Here is a 25,136-nt window from a genome sequence, read left to right on the forward strand (position 1 = left end):
CCACAACCTGAGCCGAAGGCAGAGGCTTAACCCACCGAGCCACCCAGGTGCCCCGATAAGTAGTTTTAGAATTACTGACTCATGGTACTACAAAAAAACAAACCTACTAACTAGAGTTCAACATTTATTTCTGGTTCCTTTTGTCTGTAGCCTGCAGTCCAAATACTGTATTCAGAAAATACTTGTGTGTATTCTTCCCATCCTCCCCCATCAGCACTATTTTGTAGTTTATTCAGCTACTCCTTTATATGTGGGCATTTAGGTTGTTTGCAGTATATGCTTATTACAAACAAGAATGTTTTTCTAACTTATGTGTTCAACTCTGTCTCCATCTTTGTTGCGTATCTTGTTCCTGACAGCGCACTCAAGAGGATTTACAGCAGCTGAGGTCAGAGTTTGATGTTGTTTCCACGAAATGCAATAGCTTTCTTCATCAGTCTCCATCTGGTTCGAGTGTCCCAAGTCTGCGCTCAGAGCTCAATCTACTGGTGGAGAAAATAGACCATGTATATGGTCTGTCCACTGTCTACCTGAATAAGTGAGTAAGCTGAGGATTTGGATCCAAAGGGCGGTATTTTCACTTTGTGAGAAGGGCCTGAAGTGTTCTGTGAACAATCCAGAGAGGTTGCAGATCTTCAAGAGCATGTAGTCATAGAAATGAGACCTTGGCTTTAGTTCCAGGCAACATGGAGCGTGTTCACTGGAGTCCAGTGAAAAAATGCCAGTGACACAGAAAGGGAGATGTTGCATTGTTAGGACTATTTTGTACTTCATTTCTGTTTGTTTAGATAACTCTGAAAAAAAAAAAAGAAAAGAAAAGGGACACTAAAGAATAAAATAAAAATTTTCAGTTAAACTAAATATAAGTTTTGAAGGCTTGCCCTCTACCCATCATGGCCATGAGGTGTCAGAGATCTTAGACTCTTGTAGTGTTGAGTGGGTTTCTGGCCTCGTATCATTTCTCCCATGAATCCACCACATGTGTGCATGTCCCATTATCACCTAGAACTATATTTTGAATTGGCTTAAATTGGCAACACGTTTACCATGCTTTCTTGTTTTTGTGAAACCCTGTCATCATTTAGTAATAGTAAAACTGATGTTAGCAGTTATATTTGGGAACCTCTCTACAGCACTCCAAGTCTGTGGCTCAGCTCTTTCTGTGTGTTAACGAAGGTGACTTTACCCTCATAGGCTGAAGACAATCGATGTTATAGTACGTAGCATCCAGGACGCTGAACTCTTGGTCAAAGGTTATGAGATTAAGCTAAGTCAAGAAGAAGCAGTACCCGCAGATCTCTCTGCTCTGGAGTCCCATCGGTCTACGTTACGGGTTGGTTGCTCTGAGTTTCATAGGAGCTTGACTTAACATATCCATTGCTTTGGGTTAGCAGAGAAATGCAATTTTGGATAGCATGACAGTGACTGAAGTTTGCATTTGAATAGGCAGAATATCATATTTAATATATTTTAATGTGGATTCAAAGAAGTTGGGACTGAGAAATAGGTCTAGCTGGAAAGGGAAAATAAAGGACTATGACTTTCTATTTATTTTCTCCCTATTCTCCCCAGTAAAATCATAGCCACATCAGATACAGTCATGGTTGTACTGTAAGTTTGTAAATCACTTAGCTGTTATCTCATTGATTCTCACAGAATTGTGAGGTGGGTAGGGAAGAGATTTTTATCTCCATTCACAGATGAGCAGAATGAGATTCAGACTGCCTAAACAATTTATCTCGGTTTCATAGCTTGTAAGTGGGAGAGCCAGGTTTCAAACACTAGTTCTTTGCACATGTCTCTGTACTATACTGCCTGTCCTGGGCTGCCTGGTGTGCATGAGCACTGTGGAGATGTTTCTAGCACAAACATTATAAGGTCTGGTTTCTGAATTCCAGATATAATGTGGAGCCAGCTGTAGGCAATGTCCTTGTTTTCTACCTTACTCTTTTTTGGCATGGAGTATATTTAACCTGTTGCTGTACTTATGTTTCTATAGCACTGGCTTAGTGATGTGAAGGACAAGAATTCAGTGTTTTCAGTCTTGGATGAGGAAATTGCCAAGGCCAAGGTGGTGGCAGAGCAGCTGAGTCGTCTGACCCCAGAGCGAAACCTGGATTTGGAGCGCTATCAGGAAAAAGGCTCCCAGCTGCAGGACCGTTGGCACCGGGTCATTGTTCAGCTGGAGACCCGGTGAGTGGTGACCTCATCCTTTTTTTTTTTTTCTTTTCTTTAAACCTATTCAGGAACTAAGTTTTAAACAGAAGTTAAATTATATCTGTGTATTCTTACTTAAAGTCAGGAAGTGATAGAGAAGGTTACAAACTGAATGACAATATGAATTCTGGACAAGAGAAATGATAGAAAATTGGCACTACCAACCCTAAAACAGACCTGAGAATTGCTTTTGGATCAGCAGTGATGATCTTGTTAGCCATGCTGCTCATGTTTGAGTTTTTATCTAGTTAAGGCCTGAAGACAATGACTCCAACTCTGAGCCATTTTTCATAGTGGGGCTTTGCAGAATTTCTTGCTTCCACTTTCATTTGCTAAATCAGCAGTTTTTATTTATTTATTGTTTTAGATTATTTATTTATTTATTTATTTGACAGAAAGGGAGAGAGAGAGAGAGATCACATGTAGGCAGAGAGGCAGTCGAAGAGAGAGTGGGAAGCAGGCTCCCCTTTGAGCAGAGAGCCCAATCCGGGCCTCGATCCCAGGACCCTGAGATCATGACCTGAGTCGAAGGCAGAGGCTTTAACCCACTGAGAATCCCAGGCGCCCCAGTGGTTTTTATTTGTATTAACTGAAATCCTTCTGTTGTCTGAGTTGAATAAGAAAGATAGAAAATGACCTTTCTGAGGCTAGGCTGGGTAGGCAAATATATGGAGAGAGGAGTTCTAGCAGCTCTTAAGTTTAGATTGATTCTCTATAATTGAATTACTCTCCAAAGTCTAGTTAGACTAATGAAAGTGATATAAGAAACTGTTACCAAAATTAACAGAAAAGAACTATTTTCGTCCATCTTTCCCCAATAAATTACAGCGCTTCCTAAATCATAACTAGGGTACCTGTTAGGTACTGTCATCAGGAAACAGAAGTATATAACCAGCATTACCTTATTGGCAACCTGGCAGTCCTTGGCAACCTAGGTAAAAATTTGACAAGGATCATCATGGATGCTCCTAGGCAGTGTCCAGGGCTAGCATCACAACTGCACCTTCACCCCACAGAGCACTAGGTACAAGCATAGGTCTCAGCCTTGTACTGTTGTTCCACCAAAAAAAGATGTATCCTCTGTGATCAAACCCAACTAGAGGAAGGGGCTAAGGAGGGAATCACAACCATTTATTTTATTGTTTGTACTGAAGTATCTGATGGTAGTTTCTTTTCCTTTGCTCCTCCAGCCAATCTGAGCTAGAAAGTATCCAGGAAGTTCTGGGAGATTACAGAGCCTGCCATGGAACGCTCATCAGATGGATTGAGGAAACCACTGCCCAGCAGGAAATGATGAAGCCAGGCCAGGCAGAGGATAGCAGAGTGCTGTCGGAGCAGCTCAGCCAGCAGACGGTGGGTGTGACAGCATGGTGTAAGTTGGGGGGCAGGAGGGTTAATTCATTGTAAAAAAAGATGATGGACTACCTATTAAGCTTCCCCCAAATGGTAAGACATTCTGAGCCTCCTCTTCTGAAAAGAGTTCAACCAAAATGGTCTCAAGATGATACTGGTTTTGCATTTAGGCCAGACACACTCATTAGGTGCCCTCTGGTCATGAGTTGTAGTGACTATATTGAAACCATAGATTGGACAGATTAAAATTATCTCGCTTCATTTCATTTCTTGATAACTGCATTTGATCTTACGAGGATGAGAACACAGGGCACTGACAACCCAGAAAGATGTGAACAGACAAAAATTATTTGAAGTGGTTTTTCCTTGTTAGCATTTTGATGATTGTTTTTGTTTTTGTTTGTTGTTGTTATTGTTGTTTTGGGGGTTGTTGGTGGCTTGTTTTGTGTAGCATTGCAGTTTAGAGTATGAAGTCTGGTGTTAGATTTCTTGGATTCCAGTTCTGGATCACTCACTCACTAAGATACCTTGACCAAATTACTTAGCCTGTCAGTATTCTACTTCCTCATTAACAAAATGGATATAGTTCATTACTTGTTCAACCTGTCTCACTCATAAGGTTATTATTGTTAGGGTTAAATGAAATGATACATATAAAATATGCAGAACAGTGGTTTCCGAAGTGTGGACTCCTGACCAGTAATATCTGCATCACCTGGGAGTTTGTTAGAAACACAAGTTCTCAGCCCTACTACAACCTACCAAATCAGAAACTCCAGGGGTATGGAGCCCAGCAATCCATATTTTATTTAGCCTCACAGGTGATTCTGATGTAGCTAAGATTTGAAAACTGCCTTAGAACATAATAAATGCTCAGCTATTTTGACGACAATAGGGACAGTGATAACGTTGTTGTGATACTTTCGTTTCTAGGATCTGTTTGCAGAAATCGAGAAGAATCAGTCAAAGCTGGACCAGTGTCAGAAATTTTCCCAGCAATACTCCACTATTGTAAAGGTAACTCTAGCATATCCCCAAAGGTACATAAATGATCTCCAGCATGGGAAGATCTTCCTTGTCACTGTAGGTTTTGTTTCTGGAGAAATAAGTGCTGCTGCTAGCAGCTGGCCCCATCCTCCAGTTAATGCAGATGTGTAGTGTTCCTGACCCTACATTTGGGAATGCTCAGAGGGTACCAGACATCATCTCTGATTCAAGGAGTCACTCTTTGAATGATCCACGGGTTTTTTAAACTTGCCATGTCAGAAACAGAGTGTTTTGAATTTCCTCTCATATATACTTTGCATTGTCTTGCCTATTCCAGGAAGTAGTGTCCCATTTTCCTACGTGTGAAGCAAAAAACCTGGGAGTCATCTTTAATTCTTTGCTTTGCCATAAACTCTGTGTTGGGTCTGTGAATCATTTGGCTTCATCTTCCAGTATGTCCTTAATCTATCTTTTGTTACACACCCACCTGCCCCCATTTCCCTGCTTTCCACCTAAGTAAGGAATCTTCCTTAGACTGTTCTAATACCTCTGAGCTGATCTCTTGCTGTTACCCTTGTCCCACAGGCTATTTTCCCACATAGTAGCCAGACTTACCGTTTTAGAACATATTGCCTGTCACTGAACCTCAGACATCATTTTATACACTACCAGAAAAGAGGAAACTGCCAATTATGCAAATACCATTGATTGTAAGACATATTCTAGTTTTAGAGATGCTAAAATGTGGGGGAAATGTGCACCTCATAATAGCTGAAATAAAGTAAATTGGATCATGTCATTCTTTTGCTCAAAACTGTCCAGTGACTTCATATCCTATTCATAACAGAATTCTAAAGCTGTATATGGCCTGTGAGGCCCTGCATGATCTGGTCCCCCCTCCCGATTTCTCTTATAATATCTTTAAATAAAAATGACCTGAGATTATTACATATTATGTTCCTTCCCACTAGAATGTAAATTCCAAGGAAACAAGTTTTTTTCTAACTTGTTCTCCACTATATGTACAGCATTCAGAGCAATACAGGTACATAGTAGATGCTCAACAATACTTTCTGAATGAGTGAATTTCTTTAGTTAATAACTGCTGAATAGGGAGCCCAGTGTCGGGCTTGATCCCAGGACCCTGGGATCATGACCTGAGCCAAAGGCAGGAGGAGCTTAACTGATTGAGCCACCCAGGCATCCTAGAGAGAGGGAGTCTTAAGTAGACTCCATGCTGAACACCGAGTCCATCACAGGGCTCAGTCTCATGACCCCGAGATCACTACCTGAGCTGAAACCAAGAGTCAGACGCTTAACCAACTGAGCCACCCAGGTGCCCCACTATTACTGTTTTTTAATAGGCTACTTAAGGAACTCATTGTATGTTTTCCTTCTGCCTAGAGTTTTCTAAGTAGAAAACGGAAATCATGACATTGTAGGCAAAGGGAACTGCATAATCAAAGGCACAGAAGAATAGAAATATAACGATTATATGAGGAAATAGCAAATATCCGGCATAGCTTGAAGGTGTATGGTACATAAGAAGCAGAGACTATGAAAAGGGGAGGTTGAGGCCAGTCTGTGAAAGGCTATGTCTAATTCTTTTTGCTTTACCTTCTCTTCTTGTTCCTCATTGTGGGATGTTAGAACCAGGAGCATCAGGATCATCTGGGAGCTTGTCAGAAATGCAGAATCTTCCACCTGCCAAATCACAATTTCAGTTTCAGCAAGATCCCCAGATGATTTGTGTGCATGTTGGTATTTGAGAAGCTCTGCTCTAGATCTTTGTAAGCTTTCAAACAGAGGAATGAAATGGTCATCTTTGTGTCTTAGAGAAGTTATTGTGGTGGCAGGATAGAAAATAAATTAGGAAGAGAGCAAAGTAGGAGAGTGGTAAGAGGCTCTTGTGCCCTTCCACATGAGATGTGAAGAGGGCCTGGTCTGGGGTTGCAGTCTCAGGATTGCAGAGAGAGTGTCAGCATAGCACGGGGACAGGAGAAGAGCGATGGTTTAGGATGACTCTGTTGCTCACCCACTGAGTAATCAGTGAAACTTACCTCCTGTCTCTGGGCTTCGTTTTCCCAGTGGATGAGATGAAAAGGATGGTCAGCAAACAACAAACTGCAAACTCAAGACTCTGCAAACTGTGACCCACAGGCTGAACGGAGTCCACATACCTATTTTTCCATGGCCCATGAGAAATGGCTTTAAAAAAAAGTCGAAAGACGAATACTTCATGACATGTGAAAATTCTATGAACTTTCAACTTTCAGTGTCCATACATGATGTTGTATCATAACACAGTCACACCCTTTCATTTGCTGATTATCTACAGCTTCTTTTACCCACAATGGCAGAGTTGAGCAGCTGTGACAAATCGTACAGCCTAATAGTTTCCATGTGGCCCTTTAAGGAGAAAGTTTGCTAACCACTAGTTTAAATGATCACCAAAATCCCTTCCAGCAATGAAATACTGTGATTCTATTGTATGAGTTATGTGACCTGTAAAGCCTTATGTAAATATAGTGAACTATCTTCCTTCCCCAGGACTATGAATTGCAACTGATGACATACAAGGCCTTTGTGGAATCACAGCAGAAATCCTCGGGCAAGCGGCGTCGGATGCTTTCCTCCTCAGATGCCATCACACAAGAGGTGAAAGGCTGGGGAAAAGACACGCCGCTCTCTTCCCTTAAGGAAAGATTTGTTAGTTGGGGCCCTGACAGTTCTATTTAGAGCTCATCTTTCTATGGAACATGTGATTTCATGAAAACCTTCTTTTATTTTCAACTATTGAAATACACTTTTCTGGCAGATAATTTATCTAAATTGTTGTTGTTGTTTGTTTTTTTGAACCATAGTTCATGGACTTAAGGACTCGCTACACAGCACTGGTGACCTTAACCACCCAGCATGTAAAATATATCAGTGATGCCCTCCGGCGACTAGAAGAGGAGGAGGTGAGGACAGCTGGGTCCTAAATCATTTGAAAATAGAATTAAAAATCCTGTGTCTCATCTGTCAAAAAACAAAGTGCACACACAGCCAATTCTCCTTATTCATGTCACTCGTGTTCTGGGACACTGCTATGCACACTGCGTTAGGGAACGTGGACTCTTGCATTTGAGGGAAGTACAAGATTAGGCTCCTGGAGGCATCTGATCACACATTTCTGTCAAATAATACATAATCTTGTTATATTTAATAGATTCTGTTGATTCAGGCCAAGTGCACTCTAACTCACACCTGAATGAAGTTTATTTAACATACGTTCTCTCTGTAAGGCACATCCCAGCCTTCTTGTGCTTAGGAACACAAGAAAACAGTTCAGCCTTATGCTTGGGTACATTTTTAAGCTGTGAAATCACCAACAAAAATTGTGAAAAATATGCCACTGAATAGACTGTGAAAAGGACACTTGTTAAGAACTCTATAAGAGCTGAAACAAGAAGGTAGAGTGTCCCCTTGTTCTGCCTTAGCTGGGAACTCTGGGCATATGACTGCGAAATGAATGACTGCGAAAACGTATTGATTTGGGGTTTACAAATAAATTCTAATGAGTAGACAAATTCACAAATCTGGTATTTGTGAATAATGGGGATTAATTCTATTATGTCCAATACTCCCACCTTCAAGTATCTTCACTGTAGAGATATTATAAGCATGAAGAAAGAAAATGTGAGCAAAGATCCCTAATAAAACACAATTTCTTAAAGGGAAATATTAGAAAATACAAATTCCATACAATGGAATGTTATGAAACTGTTAAAAACAATGAAATAGGTTTATTATATATTACATTCTTATAATAAAGTAAGCTAGAGAAAAAAAGATGTTAAGAATATCATGAGGAAGAGAAAATGCATATACAGTACTGTACTGTATTCATTGAAAAAAAAAAAAAAGAAAAACCTCCTGTGTGGGTGGAGCTGAGCAGTTCAAACCCATACTGTTCAAAGATCAGCTATATACCATATTTCTGGGGAAATAAGAATAAAGAGAGATACATTATACATTTCAGATTATTTGAAATTTGTTGTAATGAGTATTTAATCTTTTTGTAATTCTTTTTTTTTTTTTTTTTAAGATTTTATTTATTTAGGTGAGAGAGAGAGCATGGGAGGGGAGAAGGTCAGCGGGAGAAGCAGACTTCCTACTGAGCAGAGAGCCTAATGTGGGACTCAATCTTGGGACTCCAGGGTCATGACCTGAGCTGAAGGCAGTTGCTTAACCAACTGAGCCACCCAGGCGCCCCTTTTTGTAATTCTAAAAAAACTTCTGTCTTTGAAAAATAAGTTTCTGCAAGTTCACCCACTTTTATAAAAGAAATGCTATTGGAAACATTAATTTATACCAATTTTTTTCTATATGAATTAGCAAAAAATTTATTTGTGTTAACAGCTGCCTCACTTAATCTCTGTAGATGTCAGCTTCTTTACCTAGACATCTAAGAATCATGAAAACAAAATGCTCTATGAAGGGGCGCCTGGGTGGCTCAGTGGGTTACGCCGCTGCCTTCAGCTAGGGTCATGATCTCAGGGTCCTGGGATTGAGCCCCACATTGGGCTCTTTGCTCAGCAGGGAACCTGCTTCTCTCTCTGCCTGCCTCTCTGCCTACTTGTGATCTTTCTTTGTCAAATAAATAAATAAAATCTTTTAAAAAAGTGCTATATGTAAAGGGTTCCTAAAAATCAATCAATAAAAAAATAAACAGTAAATAATTATTGGACGTCCTTCATTTATTAAAAAATGCTTTTTTTAAAAATAAAGGTGCAAACCTAGATATGATGAATTTAGCTGCTAGTTTCATACAGTTTGACACTTGTGAACAGTGCTCTAAGTTAGGTAAATTATATTTATTTTAGGGTTACTTTAGCTTCCTGTTGATTTAGATAACTTCCAGGTCTCTATTTCAGGAAATCAGAAGTCAGGCCAGTTTAATAAGACATTGACTAAGATACTGATTTTTTAATTCTCATTCTAGAAAGTTGTAGAAGAGGAAAAGCAGGAACATGTGGAGAAGGTTAAAGAACTTTTGGGCTGGGTGTCTACCCTAGCAAGGAACACCCAAAGCAAAGCTACCTCATCCCAGACCAAAGAATCAACAGACATTGAGAAAGCTATTTTAGATCAGCAGGTGAGTAGAAGGTCCGTCTATCTCTTGTTGGATAGAACAATATGTAATAACGCATTAGGTGGGAATAAAACAGATCACATGTGGGCCACTCTAGGAATGATTATCTCAACAAATGTTAACTCCCAGGACTTAAGAAACTTAAGAAGTCATCTGTTCCTATTTCTACCTTCTTAATCAACTTTCTGTAGTTCATTGGTAATAGTAATCTGACCTAAGCTAGGTTTTTCCCTAGGATTTTTAAAATGTTATTTCAAATAATTTGGGTTCTTTAATTTCTTGGGTTCTGAAGTTGTAATCTTTATTTCTATCACGTAGGTTCTGGCAGAGGAGCTGACAACCAGGAGGGATCAAGTCTCTGAGGCCATTAAAACTTCGCAGATCTTCTTGGCCAAGCATGGTCATAAGTGAGTATTAAAAGAGTTTATGGTGCATTTAGGGGACTGAATCTATCTGAGTAAAACTTAGGGTCATGGTGAGATTTTCGGCTGTAGAGTTCAAGGCTGCAAGAGCCAGATTATGAAGAGCCTTGTAGTTCATGCCAAAATGTTTGCATTTTACCTTGGTGGCCATGGGGAGGGTCTTATTCATGACTGGATTTTGTTGATGAAGGTTTCTAGAACAGTTTTACAGAGAACAAATTGACCTGGGGCCAGAATGGAGGCTTGAGAGACCAGTAAAGGGGCTATTGTAATGATACAGGTGAGAAATGATGAGGATGGAGAAGGGCAAAGGTTCAAAAGATACTAAGGATGATGAACTTAGAGTGTTTGGTGACGTGAAAATTGTCAGCTATAACTTCCAGGTTTCTGGCTTAGGCCCCTGAGTCTATGGTAATGTCACTAACCAGAATAGGGAATCCAAAAGCAGGTGCACATTGAAGGAGAAGGCAGCTTTGGTTTTAGACATTATGAATGTGAAGAACCCAGAAGATGCCAGAGTGCAAATACTTAGAATGTATTAGGAAGTACCCAATACATTAATTTACACCTTATATAGTTCTACTAAAGTTGTCCAAGTATGCAAATTTAATATTAATGAGAAAGTCTAAAGTCATCAGCATAGTAGAAACCTTGAGTGGATTAGCTTCTAAGGGTTCAAGGGTGCTCCTCAGCCTGCAAAGAGAGCCTTATACAAGTAGAGGGGAAAACTATGAGCGATACCTTAGAACCCAACAGAGAACAGAATTCTAAAAAGAAGGTGGTCAGAAGTCAAAAAAGATTGAGACTGAGAGATTTTTATTGAATTTGGCAAGTTGGGAGTTTTTGGTGACTGGTGAAAAGTTAGGGCATGATGTCAGATGGAGTATGATTGGGAGTAGGGAGCACATGAGGTGAGGAAGGTAGTGATAGCACAATTAGACTACTCCTTCAAGAAGCCTGGCCATAGGAAAGGACAGAAATAATAGAGTAAATAATTAAATAGAGTCTGTGTTCAAGAAAGGCTTATTTGGGGATGCCTGGTTGGCTCAGTCAGTTAATCGTCCGACTCTTGATCTCAGCCTGGGTCTTGATCTCAGGGGTGTGAGTTCAAGCCCTTTACTGGGCTCTGTGCCCGGGCACCGAGCCCTCTTAAAAAAACAACAACAAAAGAAGACTTGTTTTCTTAAAAGTTGAGAGGGACTTAGCTGTGTTTATAGACTGAATCTCAAGTACCAAAAGGGAGAAAGAGATTGAAGTAATGGGAGACAAGTCCCAGAAGATGCAGGAAAGGATAAAATTCATCAATGAATGGAAAGTACAACGCTAGACTGGAGTCAAGACAAATTTTCCTCTGAAGTTTGAGGAAAGGAAGGTTAGGAAAAGTGTGGGTGGAGGTAAATATGTCAGGAGTGAAGTCAGAAGGTGAAAGAATTCATTCCCAGTGGTCTGCATTTCCTCTTTGAAATAGGCAGAGTGGTTGTTTGCTATTGAGTTAGGGCAAGAGAATTAGGATTGATTGGGGCTTCCAAGAGGGTTATCAGGAAGCTCTGAGGTCCAGTAGAACCTGGCAACCAGTAGGATCTCTTCCATAGGGACCCCCTCCCTACCCCTCAGGTGTGTGTGTGCGTGCACGCACATACACACACATACATACATGATATACTTCACCTGCAGGCAGGGGCAGAGAAGTCTAGTGGTTTGATTGATCTGGGGCAGGAGTTTCATCAGATTAGCAAAGACAGAGTTCAAGGATAATAGCAGGAACCTGATTGAGATGTTGGATTGTGGGGTCTGAAGTCCAGAGAGAAGATACTGAAGACCCTGAGGAGGACTGACAGATTAAGGAAAAATGGGGGAATTAAGGAAGGCTTCAGAAATCTCAGTAAGTTGATAGGTAGTTATAATGTGAATCATAGGATTCATTTTCAAGAACAATATAGAATGAGGTAAGGAAGTTGTGAAAGTCATACTGTATGGTGACTAACTTAAAAAACTCACTAGATTCAAGATCATGGTTAACTCCAGGGAGAAAGATAAAAGAATGGGGTTGGTGACAGATGTACTTTGGACTTTGAATATATCTGTAATGTCTTATTTCTGTGGAAAGGATCCAAAGTTGGGGCACTTGGGTGGCTTTGTTGGTTGAGGGTCCAACTCTTGGTTTCATTTCAGCTAATGATCTCAGAGCCATGAGACTAAGCCCTACATCTGACTCCATACTTAGCAAGGGGTCTGCCTGAGATTCTCTCTGTTTCTCCCCCTGCCCCCACCTCGCTCTTTTTCTCTCTCAAATAAATAAATCTTTAAAAAGAGAGAAAAGCATCTAGGGGACCTTAGGTGGCTCAGTTGGTTAAGCGTCTGCCTTGGGCTCAGATCATGATCCCAGGATTCTGGGATTGAGCCCCATGTTGGGCTCCTTGCTCAGCAGGGAGTCTGCTTCTCTCTTTCCCTCTGCCACCCCCCCACCCCCGCTCTCTCTCATTCTTTTTAAAATCTTATAAAAAAGAAAAGAAAAGGATCTGAAGTACAATCTGGTACAATATCAAAATTTGGTAAAGTTGGGTAGTGGGTAAATGATAGTTTATTTACTTTCTCTTGTCTAAAATGTTTTATTTTGAAAAGAGAAGTGGTATAGAGTAAAGAAACACAACTGGAAAGGTAGGGTTATAATCAGAAGTTACTATCAAACAGTAGATTCTTGAAGTTTTAAAATTCAGAGGTAGAATAATTTTAAATGATGGCAGGTTCCAGTTTGCCATGTGTGGGTGCAGTTCAAGTGGAGTAGAGGCCATTTGGATTGGAGGCTGTTTGTATTGAGAAGGTTTCAGACTACAGCATAGGCTTTTAGACACTTGGTGACAAGAGCATTGACATCACCAAGAATCATGACTTGATTTGAAATAGTCAGGAATATGAGCTAGATGCCCACGTGCTCGATGAATATGGAAGAGTGACCAGATGATCCGTAGTTAACAGAGACAAAGAAGAAAGCCATCCAGATGGAGAAGACATGACTATGAAGTAATAAGGGAAAGTTTGGAGAAAGGTTTTTCTCTAAAAGAGCTTCAATACTTCCACTTCCAGGCTCTCGGAAAAAGAGAAGGAACAAATATCTGAGCAGTTGAATGCTCTGAATAAGGCTTACCATGACCTTTGTGATGGTTCAGCAAACCAACTTCAACAGCTTCAGAGCCAGTTGGCCCAGCAGACAGAACAAAAGGTACTTTTAGTTTCTTTCTCCAAATGGGAAGGGTACCTTTCAAATGGTATGAAAACAGCTTTGCTATTTGAGAATCATGTTCACTAGCTTTCCATGACCAATGTGACTTAATTTTTAACTTCACCATAGCAGCCATTTGTCTTGTGTTTCTTTACTGGGGTTCCATGATGTATTGGTCAGTCAAGAATACTAGAAGGCACTCATGGCCAACCCTGTAGACCTTGGTTCACTATTTCTATTGTCTTCCATTTTGTAGCAGACCACAGTTGAGGAGAACATAAATCCTATATTATTTCTGATCACAGGGCAGCAAGATTACTCCTTCATGGCATTGTCACTTAAGAGTTGATAGCCAGGAGTTCTGACTATTGGGAAGAAAAAGCCATGTCCTCTTCCCCCATACTTTTTTTCATATCTAAATGAGAAATGTTCACTTCCAAGCAAGCTGGTGGATTAGCTGTACTGACTGAGACGCTGGTTCCCCTTACCCATGGTCATCCCATCATGTGACATCTTTACCAGTTCCCACTCATGTTTACTTCCTGGGCCATTTCAAAATTGTCAAGTTCCTCCTGGTTGTCCTGAGTTCTTCCTGGATACCTGTGTGTATATGTAAACTTACCATATTATATACATGTGTCTTTGGGATATATATGTGTGTTTGCCTGCTTATTTCCTATGTTGTGAAGCAATGGCCAACATATGTGGGGCAGGTCAAAATTTAAAGTCATGTGATTATCCAATTTGGTCTAGATGATGCTCAAAATGATATTCAAACAAAACATGCTTTGACTCTGGTCCTTGGATATGAAATTGGTGCATCAGGAGCTAGAGTTGTAAAGACCACAAGACAGAACCAGCTATGATTTATTTGGGAGCAAATTTCAGAAAGAATGTGCTGGTTTAGCATTCTCTGTGTAAGGTAGCCCACTTCCAATGGCTTATTGCTTCACCATATAAGGGAGTATGTGAAAAGTTTTAACAATTGCTTGCTGAGAACACCCGGTTCTCATTTTGAAAGGTTAAAAAAGGGGAGAACAGAAAGAAAGCCAAGCTGCCAAGCACCACTACATTGAGCATGATGTGTCCCCTGTTACTGTTCGTGTGTTTCATGTGAAGTATTGTTCTGATTAACTGACATCCTTGCTTACAAGTTTCACTAACCCTTTGGAGTTTAAGCACAAATGCACAAAAGGGAAAAGAGGACGACCTGTTTGGGGTTCTTTTTTGCAAAAAACAAACAAACAAACAAAAAACAGTCGCATGCTGGACGCTAACCCCAAGCTTACACTGTGTGTGCGATGCGGCTGAGCTGCTCCGTAAGGCTCTCTCTCTATCTGCCCAAGGCGTGCTGCAACTCTGGTAAGTAGAAGCCTTTTACATTTCCCTTCCTCCTCTCCCTCTGTCTTGCTCTGCTTGTTTAGGTCAGAATGCCCATGTTTGGTAGGACTGAACTTGATTTCTCTGGATTATTTCCCAGCTCAGTGCTTCCTGCCTGTCCTTCAATTAAGAGAATACTGGAAGGAACAGCATGTAGTCTTTTCTCTTTGTCTAGCAATTGGCCAGACTTTAGGTCTTTCTTCAATGTCAGCATCTTTGAGACTCGAGGAACCTCAGAGAAGAAATTAGAAGTTCTCAAAAGAATCTTTTCCTCTGTCATCTTGTCAGCTTCTGAGCTGTCTTGACATGGATTTTATATAAAGAGTTATTCATACATCTCAAAGAATTATGCTGGTGTGATTTTCCCTTCAATCTCTGTAGAACAGACACCTGGTAGATTTGTGTGAACAAACATTTGCTATATATAATTTGAACTGCTTTCTGGGTCAGAACAAAGAAGGGGGATGGGGAACAACACATTATATTTTAAGTAGTGTGATGAATTGTTATTTCATTATTTGAACAAATACAGTGGGTTAGGGATGTCAACCAATGTGTTCCCTCATTTGCCTTCCATTTTTTGTCTCTTAGAGCATGCAGCTAATTGAATTTGAAATCCTCAGTGTATGTCTTTAAAATCTAGGAGCAAGTAGCTTAAGGATTTTAAGGATTTCCTTACTATTTACCAACTTATTCATTAATTCAGCAAATGTTTATTGAGCTGCTGAAACTGGTCCTAGACACTGAATGGGTAAAGTACCTGCTCTTACAGAGCTTACTTTCACTGAGACAGAAGGAAATGCATTATTTAGGAGGTAGGGAAGTGATTGGCAGTTGCTACAACATCCTCTATGAATAAGTTCAGGAGTTAAGTTCAAGAGTTAAATAAGGATCAGAAAGTCATACTGACCTAAGAGGGACAGACGAAATCATCTATAGAAAATAATGAATGTGAACAAGAGGTAGGAAGTTGAGAGTAATGAAAGATTTTTAAATGGCAAAACACTTGAATGATTTAATTTCTGAATACCATAATTCTGTGATAAAAGGCTTCAAAACAGAAATTCTTCCAGGAGTTTTTAGGGTTTAATGCAAGGGTAACTTTGGCAATGTATAAGATTTGTCTTATTTCCTGGACTTAGAACATAACTCCTGTGTATAATGTAACTCTGCCGACCTGTCATTCATATTTTTCTGGATCTGATGGCAAGGAGCAATGTGATAGCACAAGACTTAGAGTCAGACCTTGATTTTATTCTGGAACTCACTTGTTTTGTGACCTTGGTGAGTTACCTAATAACCTCACTGTGCCTCATTTTCTCATCTGTAAATTAAAGACTAAAATAATTCCTTTCATAGGATTGTTTTGAGGATAAAGTATCAGTGCTCAGCACATATATTAAGTGCCCCACAAGTCGTAACTATAAGTATGGTGCTTATATTAGCCATTATAGCCTGGACCAGAAGAAAAGTTGCTAGTAGTTCCAGAGGTAATGATCCCAGTCTGTTCCTTCCTTTACTTGCTTCTTCCAGTTCCCAGAACTAGTTTAACTCAGGGCTACAGACTTGGAAGGCACTAACAGTGGCCACTGACAATGACTGCCCCACTTGTAAAACAGCTGCTTGAGTACTACATGCTGGGCTGTTTACAGAGATGCATACCTATTGTGTGGCTACTGGCCTTGCTTGAATATTTCTTCTAATCCTGTGAACTGGTCCTGCTCAACTCATTATCACTGAAATACTATTTCAAGAATCTTCTGCATGGGTTGCAACATTGAGAAGTTTGCTATGTAGAGTTGACTTCTCACTTCTGGGGAACTGGTATACTTCTAAAAGAATCTTTGTGGTGATTTAGTCTTAGAAATAGTTGACCTTTCACTTCCATTGCTTGCTATTTTGTAGAGCTTGTCACTCAGATATGCTTAATGCTACATCCATCAAGTAATCGGTGAACTTCTGGCCATGGTCAACATTCTGCAGTTTAGACAAATTCCTTCTTAGTATTAATGCTGCCGGGCTTTAGAGTGTTTCTTACACATTGGGGCTCATCCCAGTCTGGGTTTTTCTTGTGGTCAGAATTTGATATACTATAGTTCTGTGAACGAATCCTTTCAATAGCTGGGCTTCTCTGATTCCGTTTTCTTTCTCTCTCTCTCTCTCTTTTTTTTTTTTTTTTTTTTTTTTAGGGTTGCAGAGCAGTTGCTGGGGTGATTGACCTAGGCACAGTGGAGATATTTCCTATCTTCCGAGCCATGCAAAAGGGCCTCATTGACCAAGACACAGGCCTTGTGCTCCTGGAATCCCAGGTTATCATGTCTGGCCTCATTGCCCCTGAGACCAGCGAAAAGCTCTCTTTGGAGGGAGGTCTAGCCAGGAACCTCATTAATCCCCAGATGTACCAGCAGTTCCAAGAACTACAGGACGCTCTGTCCTTAATAAGTGGGCTTCCTGAGAGCAAAGGCCTTCTTTCTGTAGTGGAAGCAATTGACAAGAAAATAATCAATGAGAAAGTTGGACTGAAAGTCTTAGAAGCTCACCTGGCAACTGGAGGTTTCAGTCTCCCCCCTAATGAGGGCTGCATTAACCTAGAGGAGGCTTTTCACCAAGGCCTCATTTCTCCAAGGCTTCACTCAGTGTTAGAGTCTTACCTGAAATCATCCAAGAATTTGATAGACCCCAACACAGCTGAAAAAATCAGTTTGCTGGATCTGATGCAGAGATGTATTGTCCACCAAGACTCAGGGTTGAAACTGCTGCCTGTCAAGCAGTTGGCAGGGGGAATGGTGAGCTTGAAGTCAGGCCGGAAGGTTAGCATTTTCCGTGCAGTTCAGGAAGGCCTAATAGACAGACAGGTCACTGTCCGGCTGCTGGAAGCTCAGCTTTTTGCTGGTGGCATAGTGGATCCAAGAACAGGACACAGACTTACTGTGGAAGAGGCTGTAAGACATAATCTGATTGACCAAGATATGGCCTGTGCTCTTCTCATAAGGCAGCTTCAGACAGGAGGCATCATAGACACCATCACTGGACATAGGCTGACAATAGATGAAGCAGTGAACAATGATCTAGTAGCTGCTAAGATTGCCCTTGTGATTCTGGAATCCCTTTGGTCATTCATGGGGTTGCTGTGGCCTGAATCTGGAGAGATCCTCCCAATCACAGATGCCTTGGAACAAGGTATTGTGTCTACTGAATTAGCTCATAAAATCCTTAGTGGCCGACAGCATATTAAAGCTCTGTTTCTACCAGCAAGCACAGAAGTTTGGTCCTGGAAAAGAGCAGTGGAAGATGGTATGTTGGACAAAGATCTTGTCAGTAACTTAAAATCAATTTGTATACCTGATGTGATGCCCCACATGCAGTTAGCAGAGTCTTCAGAACGAAGCAAATGGAACATTCATCCTGGAGCAGTAGGTCTACCACAGAGCCAGAGTCAAACTGAGAGCATAGTAAGCCCAAGTGAGAAGCTGTTGTTTCAGCTGATGACTCACAGCTATATCAATGTGCAGGATGGACAGAGGCTGCTCCTTTTAGACAACGAGCTGATGGAGACACTGACAGCAAGAGGTGAATATCAAGCAAATCCTCCAGAAGTGTTTGAAGTTGGGCATCAGAGACTAGAAACTCCTAAGGAATTACAAGAATTGGCAAATGTCAAAACCACAGAAACTTTCTGTGATGGGCTGAATGTGAGGCCATGTGAATTCCAGGTTCCTTTCCAGAATGAAGAATATTCTAATCAGGGTGATTGCACTGAAGCAAAAGGCAAAATGACCACTGTAGAAATTGAAGCTTCCACTATGGAGAACCCTAAGAGGGACCTGTTTGTGGGGGAACAAAAAGTGAGAGATCCAAATGTTGATACTTTGATGGTTCTAGATAAAGGCAAATCAGAGTTAAAAGGCCAGTTGTTAGGCACCAAAAAGGAAGAATTAATAGGAATGGCTACCAGAGAGAATGTTAGCAGGGGATTTCTCCTTACGGCACCCACTGAGGAAGCTGAAGATGTGACCTTGGTGGTGAGCAAAGATCCTTTTCCTGTTGAAACACTGAAGGAAGAAGGGCAGACTCCTAGAAAGACCTCCTTTCTGTGTCAGACAGAACAAGCAGACACACTTGAAATTGAAATTCCAGGTGAAACTGGAAGGCCCGTCATAAAACCCCAAAGCAGAAAGTCACAATTTCAGGTAAAGAAAACTCTAGACTTAGAATCAGAACTGAAGTCTGAAAATGACATGGCTATTCTAGACAAAAAGAAAAGCTTAAATAAAACATTTTTGGATAGAGATGACCATAAACAAAATCCAGAAGGACACAACATTGTAGGCAGTAGTGTGGTGACATTAGACAAGACAGATGTGGAAGACAGTGGTCATGAAACCTCCCTGTCATGCAGTCATCCTTCAGAATTGCTTCAGGAAGCTACCTTAAATAAGTTATCTGCACAATTACTAGATGGTGGTATCATTCACAACCAAACAGGTCAGAAGCTCTTACTAAATGAAGCAATAGCCCGAGGTATTGTGCCCAGTCACACTGCTGTGAAACTTATGGGAAAACTGAACATGTTTCGGGGCTTCTTTGACTCTCAGACCTGCGAGTCTTTGACCACTGCAGAAGTCATTGATGAAGGTCTGATGGATGAGAAATTACTACATAATGTCCTCATGGCAGACAAAGCTATTAGCGGCGTTTTAGACCCCCGTACCCACACACTCTGCTCCGTGAAGGAAGCAGTTGCAGCTGGACTTCTTGACACACAAACAGCCTCCAGAATTTTAGAGGGCCAGGTGGTGACTGGTGGAATTGTTGACCTAAAACGAGGCAAAAAGGTTTCAGTAACTTTGGCCTCAAATCTTGGCTTGGTGGACAGTGCAGACCAGACAGAGCTTATAAATCTGGAGAAAGCTTCCAAAGGCAGAGATGCTGAGAAAACAGTTAGAGAGACATTTATTAGCTTACAAATGGAAACAACTGGAATTATGGACCCTGATAACAAAGCTCCTTTAACAATCATGCAGTCCATTGACCGAGGACTTCTGGAGAGAGAGGAGGCTATTAGGTTGTTGACTAAGCAGGTGGTAGATGGAGGTATAATTCACCATATATCTGGGATGAGAGTTTCTGTTGATAATGCCTTTGAGCATGGAATCATTGATGAAGATTTAGCCAAGCAGCTCAAAAAAGTTGAGAAGTTAAGCCTCTGTCGGTTTTTTCATCCTGAAACCAAGGAAACTATTTCCCTTCCTGAAGCCATAAAATTAGATCTTGTTACCCCAGACTTGAAAAGAGAAATCCATGAAATTCAGACTTTGACTGGAAGCTTTGTGGATCTCATTTCTGGCCAGAGATTGACCTTGGCAGAAGCTGAAAAAGAAGGACTGTTAACTAATAAAGCAATATTGTCTTCAGGAATGATGCATGGGATTGTAGATCCTGAAAATTACAGAATTGTTCCTTATTCAGAATTAGTAAAGAAATGTAAGATTGATATTGAATCTGGACAGAGATATCTAGAAGTAATTCCCTTCTCAGACATTAAAGATGAAGCAAGTAACAGAGTGCTTACATTGTCCCAAGCAACTCAGCTTGGAAAAGTGGACTTTATATCTACACTGAAGGTTCTGGAAGCTCAGGCAAATACTGGGGGAATCATAGATACTGCCACAGGGAAAAGACTGACATTGGCTTCAGCTTTGGAACAGAAAATAGTAGATGAAAACATGGCAAGAATTATTGCATCTCATCAGGTATTAAATGGAGGAATTATTGACATATTTAATGATCAAAGAGTGACTCTAAAGGAAGCTGTTGAGAAAGGATTTATCAGCCCTGAACTGGCAACTATGATCCAGATAGATACTTCAGAGTCCTGCAGTCATGGGGCTCAGGTTGAAAAGCAAGATGGGGTTGAAGTATGTGTAATAGAGAAGGAATTTCTAAGAAGGGAAATGTTAGTTGCTTGTAATCAGACTGCTGGAATGAGTTATAGTAAAGGAGCTGGTGAGAAATTACTTGAGATCAGAAGTCAGTCTGCACAAGGAAAGGTTAAAACAACAAGAGTTTCTTCCAGGGGACAGGCCAAAAAGAGCAGGGAAATTTCATTAAAGGAATTGGAATGCAAGGATCAAGATAAAAGGAGTACTTCTCCAGAAGCTGAAAAATCTGTCAGTATCATAATTCCTGGTGATGATAAAGATACATTGCTGGGCCAAGGTTCAGTAACAGTCTCTCACTTGGAAGTTCGTGATTTTAATCTCAAAGAGGCGGCTAGTGATGACATGGAAAAAAACACAAATGAAATGCAAGAAAACATAGAGGCCAAAATGGAAATTACTTATTATATGAAGAAGTCTTTATCAGGTCAAGATCCTAAAGAAATAAGAGAAAGCCAAGGAAGAATTATTTCAGGAGGACGAGAATCAGATTATGAAACTTCAGGCAAATTGCTGAGTGAGCAGATTATGCAGAAACCAATGAATACCAAGGAGAAAAGTAAGAGGGAGAAGAGGGAAATGATTATAGAAGAAAGTGTCAAAACACACAAGCCAATTCTTTTTGAAGAAAAGCTGAATCAAGAAACCATCATTAAAACTGACCAGAGATCCAATGTAGAGAGTCCACCTGTGGAAATAAACAGAAATGAAAGAAGAGAAGAAGCTGGTAGAGAGCTGGGATTTTCTATTATTTGTAAAACTGAAAACTCTTCCCCAATGATACTCAAAGGAATTTCTGTAAAGCAGGATGTTTTAACATTCTTCAAACCTAATCAGGTCTCTGAAGAAGAAGGAAAAAATTTAAGCCCCTCCTTAAGACCAGAAGAAGATTTATCTCAAATTTCTGTTGAGGCCCAGAGTGAACCATTCTCTTCTACAACCCGAAGACCTGAAGGATTATACTACCAGGAATCAGTTGGAAAGGCCCAAGTTGCAAGCAAATCCCAAATTTCTGAATCAAACAAACCTTTCCAAGGAGACATCAGACTGGAGACCAACTCTTATCAAGACTCCTGGATTACTTTTAAGACCAAAGAAACCAAAGATCTGATTTGCTCTTCTAATGAATATAAAGAAAGATCATACCAGGAAGTACCTTTTGACTCAACAGGAACTCTTAAATTAGAAAAATCTACAGTTTCCACAGTAGACTCCAAAGAAGCCAGTTATCTGGAATTCTCACACAGCAAGGACTATCATCATCAGGACAGCAAAAGTGATAGTGAAATTTGTGGAATTCTCACATCTAAAATAATAACAACTCAGGAAATGACTGGAGAGAAATTTCTAGAAATGTCAAACCCTATAGATACAGGTGTAGAAGCAGCATCTTTTGAAGGCATGGTAACTCAGGGTGTTCCCACAGTCTTAGCATCCCTTCTTCCAGAGAAACTGTTCAAAGATGTGTCTCAAAAAGAGAGGGCAGAGCAACAGGATGCCACCATTAGTCCCACTATTCCAGAGACCAGTGAAGAAAAGCCAGTGCCACTCCCATACCCTACAGTGAAGATGGATGAGAAGACACCACAGGAAAAGCTCAAAGAAAGCCCTGGTGGTGAACAGACACCCTTCATGACTACAGCTGGGGGAAGGGGAAATGAAGGTGTAAACCCAGAGCCCTCCAGAACAGCTAAAGTAAGTTTTCCTGTGGTGTGTTTGTATATATATTTTGGATATAATTAGTTTAATGCTAAAGCTCTTGACTGGATACTGAGTTTACATATATACAATTTTGTGCATATATACAGTTTCAGGGGACTAGATGATTCTCTAAGGTATAACTTAGTGTACCATCATCTGTTTGTTACAGAGTTGTTAGAAAATTAGGCAGAATGTCTTTCTGAAATTTTGCAAGGGTTCAAGTTGAAATACCAGAGTGATGGTACCTATGGTCGAAATAGCTTTAGGAGGTTTTGCTAAAATGATATTCATGGATTGATAACTATGAGCCTCTCCTCCCTAAGGAAGTTAATAAAATCACTTTTTTGTCTATTGATTTGAGACAACATAGACACATAATATGTTTTAGTTCATCCCACCCTATGTGTGGTAAAAATTTCTATTTGTCTATCAGTAAGACCCAGCCTGCTTTTAAAAGCAGACTTAAAGGTGAAAGTCTGATCTGAATGAGTTTTCTTTTGGCTCCACAGAATGTATTTAACCGGCAGCTCTGTCTGGAACATGATGAGAAGCTGGTATCCTATCTCTCTCTATTACGTGACATTGAAATGAGGACCAAACAGATTCAACCTCTGGACCTAAACCTGGCAGAGCTACAGGACCTGTTGTGTCAGGCCAAGGTGGGTTCCCAGAGACTTCCTGCAGGCCCACCAGCTTTGGAGGGAATAGAGAGTATTGAGGAAGAAAAACTTGTTTAGGGACACCTGGGTGGCTTAGTCAGTTAAGTAATCTGATTCTTGATCTCAGCTCAGATCTGGATCTCAGGGTCGGGAGTTCAAGCCCTGTATTGGGCTCAGCATGGATCTACTTTAAAAAAAAAAATTTACTGGGGTGCCTAGGTGACTCAGATGATTAAGCATCTACCTTCAGCTCAGGTCATGATCGAGCCCCATGTCGGGCTCCCAGCTCCCAGCTCATCGGGGGTCTGCTTCTCCCTCTTCCTCTGCCTCTCCCCCTCCTTGTCGTGTCATTGTCTCTCTCTCTCTCAAATGAATAAATAAAAATCTTTTTAAAAATTATTTTAAAAAAAGAAAGGAAAAGAAAATACCATTATTTAAGGGGCTTAAAAAAAATAGATTTAAAGAAATGGAGATCTCTAAAGAACATTAGGAAACACTGGTCTCACAGAAACCAAAGCAGAAGAGACTCAACAAGGAGTTGTGGCAAGAGTAAATACAGTAGGGAGACCAAGTGAGGACTAAAAGGGGGATTTAGTGCCCAGAGTCATTGATAACCTTAATAAGAATAGTTTCAGTGGAGTCATAGGACATAAACGAGGTTGCAGTTAGAACAAATGGGAGGTTGGAAGGGGGAGCTATTAATGTAAATCATTCTTTCCAGAAGGCTTGGTGGTGCAGGTGAGGAGAGAGGTAGGACACTAGCTGGAGGAGATGCATTGAAAGAAGAATGTTTTGAGTGGATTTGGGGGCTGACGAGGAGGAACCAATAGAAAAGGAGAACTTGAAGTTAGGGAAGAGAAGAAATGATATTGGATGATCTGAATTCCTGAGGACATAAAATGAGACAGCTTGAGAGGAAGGAAAAGGAGCCCTTTTTCTTCAACCCTTGTCACAAGATTGAAGTCACAATGAGGACAGGCTGTAGAGGTTAAGTTCTCTCAGTATCCAGAGTGTGGCCTTGGGAGGGCAGCTGAAGAGCAGGTGAGGATCATATTCAGAACCACCAACTTTCCCACAGCATATTTCTGGCTACATTGCTGAGGATCAGAATATTGTAGATGGCTGGGTTAGGGTGTTTTTCTATTTTTTCCTTCTGCCCTATTGGAATTTGGAGGGAAGAGTCATTCTTTTGGTTTTTTTGAGGTTTTATTTTTTGTTTTTTGTTTTTTTTTTTTTTAAGATTTTATTTATTTGAGCAGAGAGTGCACATGCATGAGCAGGGAGAGGGACAGAAGGAGAGGGAGAAGCAGACTGCCCATTGAGTATGGAGCCCGATGCAAGATTGGAGCCCAATGCGGGGCTCGATCCCAGGACCCTGAGATCACGACCTGAGCTGAAGTCAGATGCTTAACTGACTGAGCTTCCTAAGAGCCCAGGAAGAGTTGTTCTTCTACTTGACTTATTTTGTATCACATTATATAAAGCATACTGACACTCTCAAAGAGGTAGCAAGTTGTATGGGAAGGTGCACTACACTGAAACAGAAAACCTGAATCTAAGTCCTGGCTCCATCGCTGAGGTGCGTGACTTTAGACAAAAATAAAATAAAGAATAACATTTTCTAAAGCTGAGGCATCGCTTCTGTAAATCCGGTATAATAATGATCCCAATTCTGCCTACCTCAAGAATGAGTGATCGTGAGAACCAAACAAACAAATGAACATACATAAAAACATTTCATAAGCTTTAAAGCAATTGTTGGCATGAGGTGACAGAAAACTGTGTTCACAGTTTATTCCTAAATAGCAAGAGTTCTAGTCTTGATTTTGGAGGTAACTCCACTTTATCCCCCCAGGTATTAGACAGAGAGCTAAAGGATCTGTCCACCTTGGTGAATCAGGAATTAGAATGTGTGAATCAGATAATCATCAGCCAGCCTCAAGAAGTCCCCGCTCAACTGTTGAAGGCTCTAGAGAAAGATGCTAAGAATCTTCAGAAGTCCCTCAGCTCTGTGAGTGACACCTGGAGTTCCAGACTACTCCACCTCCAGAGTGCTGTGGAAGTAAAAAAGGTTGCTTCTTGTTTTTATTTCCAAAGGCTCATGAAGTTTGGGGAGGTTTG

At 40.7% G+C, this 25,136-nt stretch overlaps 1 protein-coding gene across 19 annotated transcripts in view; it reads left to right on the top strand.

Annotated features, from left to right (window-relative positions):
* Positions 1–25,136, top strand: part of MACF1 (microtubule actin crosslinking factor 1) — a 338,037-nt gene that overhangs the window by 193,396 nt on the left and 119,505 nt on the right. For 12 of the 19 annotated variants that reach the window (XM_059377367.1, XM_059377361.1, XM_059377357.1 and 9 more), the window contains exons 26-38: positions 360–538; positions 1,195–1,333; positions 2,000–2,193; positions 3,408–3,570; positions 4,504–4,587; positions 7,108–7,215; positions 7,422–7,520; positions 9,545–9,697; positions 10,013–10,101; positions 13,201–13,336; positions 16,906–22,350; positions 22,866–23,015; positions 24,871–25,086. In XM_059377367.1, the coding sequence (XP_059233350.1) occupies positions 360–538; positions 1,195–1,333; positions 2,000–2,193; positions 3,408–3,570; positions 4,504–4,587; positions 7,108–7,215; positions 7,422–7,520; positions 9,545–9,697; positions 10,013–10,101; positions 13,201–13,336; positions 16,906–22,350; positions 22,866–23,015; positions 24,871–25,086 (7,155 nt within the window). The remainder of the gene's footprint in view (positions 1–359; positions 539–1,194; positions 1,334–1,999; positions 2,194–3,407; positions 3,571–4,503; positions 4,588–7,107; positions 7,216–7,421; positions 7,521–9,544; positions 9,698–10,012; positions 10,102–13,200; positions 13,337–16,905; positions 22,351–22,865; positions 23,016–24,870; positions 25,087–25,136) is intronic. The other 7 variants (XM_059377368.1, XM_059377370.1, XM_059377369.1 and 4 more) reach the window with 1 other exon arrangement.

This window comes from Mustela nigripes, chromosome 14, assembly GCF_022355385.1.
Source record: "Mustela nigripes isolate SB6536 chromosome 14, MUSNIG.SB6536, whole genome shotgun sequence".
In the NCBI taxonomy this organism is placed as follows: Eukaryota; Metazoa; Chordata; class Mammalia; order Carnivora; family Mustelidae; genus Mustela; species Mustela nigripes.